Genomic DNA, 3,644 nt, shown 5'->3' with positions numbered 1-3,644 from the left:
AGTGTAGTGTGTGTGTAGTTAGTGTACGTGTGTGTGTGTAGGTGTAGTAGTGTGTGTGTGTGTGTGTGTGTGTCGTGTGTGTGTGTGTGTGTGTGTGTGTGTGTGTGTGTGTGTGTGTGTGTGTGTGTGTGTGTGTGTGTGTGTGTGTGTGTGTGTGTGTGTGTGTGTGTGTGTGTGTGTGTGTGTGTGTGTGTGTGTGTGTGAGTGAGAGTGTATGTGTATATAAAATATATACATGTGTATCTCACATACCTGTGCATAGGGCATACTTCCACTCTCAAACCAGCAGTCAAAGACCTCCTCCACACGCCTTAGCACACCGCGCCCCGTCTTTGAGGGGATGGTGAGATGATCGATAGAGTCTCTGTGCAGATCAGAAACCTTCTCGCCACAGAGCTCTTCGAGCTCGGCTATGGAACCAATGCACACCATCTCCTCATAGTCCTCAGACACCCAGATGGGAAGAGGGGTACCCCAGTATCTGCGTGTAGTGGACGTGTATATGTAGGTGTGTGGGTATCGCACTTCTGGACAAAAGAGGTGTGTGGATGTAGACGCGACCACCTGTATTGCACAGCCGTGAACAGAATGGGCGAGATTACATTCTGCATTGAAATATTCGACTACTGTTTACGTATTTGATCTGTCTTATCTATCTCGTGCGCGGCACTAACCAGCTCGGCAATAACTTCAGTACACATGCTTTCCACATATACGCTACCAGTATATGCTAGACATCAAGGCAGTCCGTATCAAGAAGATACCGCCAAATGAATAACTTTTTCAGCCAAATCCGATCCGATCGACAAATGGTGCCCATTCCATACGTATTTGACATGACTACATAGTTTGCGCGTGATACCAACCAACCCGGCGATGACTCGAGCACAACTGTCACACACCCATGTATACTACAATGCATGCTGGGCATCAAAGATTTCCATTAGTAAAGAAGGTGCAGCTATGTGGATAACTTTTCAATAATATATGGTCTCGTCGATAAGAACGTACACAGTACATACGTAACTCCTAAGGCTTACCTTGTGCGTGACACTGACCAATCCGGGGACGATTCAAGCCAATTCTGGAAGCGAGATTTGCCGACGTACTCGGGCACCCAATGAATGTCCTTGTTGTTGTCGAGAAGTTTCTGCTGAACCGCCTCGACCTGAAAATGAATATATTCCGAATCGTATGAGAACAGATACACACATGCATGAATTTACGATTGCTACCAGTTTCTGATAAATAAAATACATGCATCTCTCTGTTAAGTGTTAAGAAGTTTCTTCGCTTTGAGGCTACATAAATGCAAGGATGTGTACATTTGTTATCGGATGAGGTTTTCTTAAAATTATATGCGTATGTTTCTCGCTTTTGCCATAAGTTTTTTCCGCTTACATAGAAGCGACGGGTATTGATATACACTTCATTAAAAACAAAGAATGCGCAATCATAAAGCACACACAAGAGGAAGCAAACAAACACGTAACAAAATAATTTACAAAATCACATACGCACACAAATACGCAAGCAGTATTGCCGAAACATACGTGCATCCATGTCGATGCGCATATGGATCAAGAGGAGATAAGAACGAACTATGACTGATATGCTATTATATGCTCATCCGACAGTAGTGTGTACGATTAATGGCACCTGTCAGGAACATGCGAGTAGACGAAGCAGAACAAGCGAGGTCCGAAAAGCACCTATGCGCACCTTCACAAACCAGGGAACATTGGCCGTAAACCCACGAGGGTCACTAGTCGCCAGGAACAGGGACAAGAGGGGTGTCTAAGCGCCAGCAGAAAGACTAATTATAAATGCACAAACGCCACGGCCAGTACTCTTACGCACATCCCGGAGATTACTTGCCCATGATTTATATATATATTGACATACCTTCACAAACCAGGAAGGAATGGCTTTGTAGATAAGAGGGGTATCTGAGCGCCAGCAGAAGGGGTAGTTATGAACATCCGTGCCCTGATGCACCATGCGCCCCATGGCCTTGATTGCCTTAGAGATGTCCTTATCGCATTCCTTCACGTGTCGTCCAACATAGTCGGAGACCTGTATATATATGACAGACGAATGATAGTATGTACAACTAGTAGGTGAAAAGTGGATATATGATAGATATTAGTATATATGTATATATATATATATATACAAATGCTATATATATATGTGCGTGTGTGTGGGTATATAAATATATATATATATAAATATGTATACATGTATATATATATATTTTATATATATGAATATATATAAGTATGTATGTATATACATATAAATGTCTCCATATATGTATATATATATGTACATATATATATATATATATATATTTATGTATATATATATATATTTATATATATGAATATATATAAGTATGTATGTATATACATATAAATGTCTCCATATATGTATATATATATGTACATATATATATATATATATATATATTTATGTATATAATATATATTTATTATATATATGTATATATATACACATATATGTATACATATATATATATATAAATATATTTATATATATATATATAGCCTTCAAGAAGCAATGGAAGACATCAGGTGTCAAATGCTACAAACCAGCATATGTGCTTTTTCGGACAAGAGGGATTGTTGAGTATTGAAACGAAGGCTATAAATGAGGATTGCATTAAAAGGGGGGCAGGGATTTGATTACTATTCATAATATCTAGCATTGAAAGCAACATTCCAAGAATACAAGCTGCCTCAATAAAGTCGTTGACATTCAAAATGGCGGCTAAACATTAAAGATACCATATGCAAATGGGTTTTCAACTTGATACCTATAATATTTACATTATACACTACCTGCAGAGAATATATCACTAACCTCTTCTGTGTACCGTCCGGACATGTCAACGGGACAGGGCAGCTCGCCTCCCTTGAGAATGATACCGGCAGCCATACAAACGCGGTAATCGTCCTCTCCGAATCCGGGCGCGTTGTGAACGATACCTTCGTATACATAAGTGTTTGAATATACTCATATATTAGATATCACTAATATTGTAGTATAAAATGGGTCTCACCGCATGCATACTTACTAGTATGAGTACACAATTCGTACACTCTACTCGCGCTCATGGCCGTGGGCAGAAGTATCGTCGGTGAATGTCAACAACACGTCAAAAGCTCTGTTTATATCACTAGGCGAAGACGAGCACACCCGGGCAATGTAATCGCAGGAACTAATATCAGTACACAGCACTAAGCAGGAGAATGTACGGGTGCCAGATTATACGATTGTACGATGGAATGTTTATAATAATAAAATACATATTCCGCCTCTACTCTCTACTCTCAGTCCTTCGCACCACATACACAACATAAACGTCTCAAGGTACAGTCATCAGCATGTATATGCTCTGATCAGGTCTGTGTATTGAACTCTCATTGGCTTAAGTCTACTCTACCTATCGTCTCATACACGCTCCACGACGATTCCAGAGTCTTTCATGGTGATTTGTTATAACCTTAGACTACTTGCTCACTGACCTTTACATTCCAAACCCTGAATCAACTACCACCACACGTCCTATACCGGTCCCAAAGTTCACCGTGATGAAGTTGCCCAGAACTACTTTAAAA

The 3,644-nt window shown here is 40.1% G+C and overlaps 1 protein-coding gene across 1 annotated transcript in view; it reads right to left on the bottom strand.

The window, feature by feature from the left end:
* The window catches only part of SARC_10766 (hypothetical protein), a gene marked incomplete at both ends in the record, with an annotated part of 10,163 nt that extends 7,152 nt beyond the window's left edge, over nt 1-3,011 (bottom strand). The window contains 4 exons of the mRNA XM_014295176.1: nt 253-481; nt 1,041-1,168; nt 1,906-2,076; nt 2,887-3,011. Coding sequence (XP_014150651.1) covers nt 253-481; nt 1,041-1,168; nt 1,906-2,076; nt 2,887-3,011 — 653 coding nt within the window. The remainder of the gene's footprint in view (nt 1-252; nt 482-1,040; nt 1,169-1,905; nt 2,077-2,886) is intronic.
* Between the last annotated feature and the right edge of the window lie 633 nt (nt 3,012-3,644).

The sequence above is a fragment of the Sphaeroforma arctica genome (genome assembly GCF_001186125.1).
Source record: "Sphaeroforma arctica JP610 unplaced genomic scaffold supercont1.1381, whole genome shotgun sequence".
NCBI classification, from domain to species: Eukaryota; class Ichthyosporea; order Ichthyophonida; genus Sphaeroforma; species Sphaeroforma arctica.
This window is presented reverse-complemented; position numbering and strand designations above follow the sequence as displayed.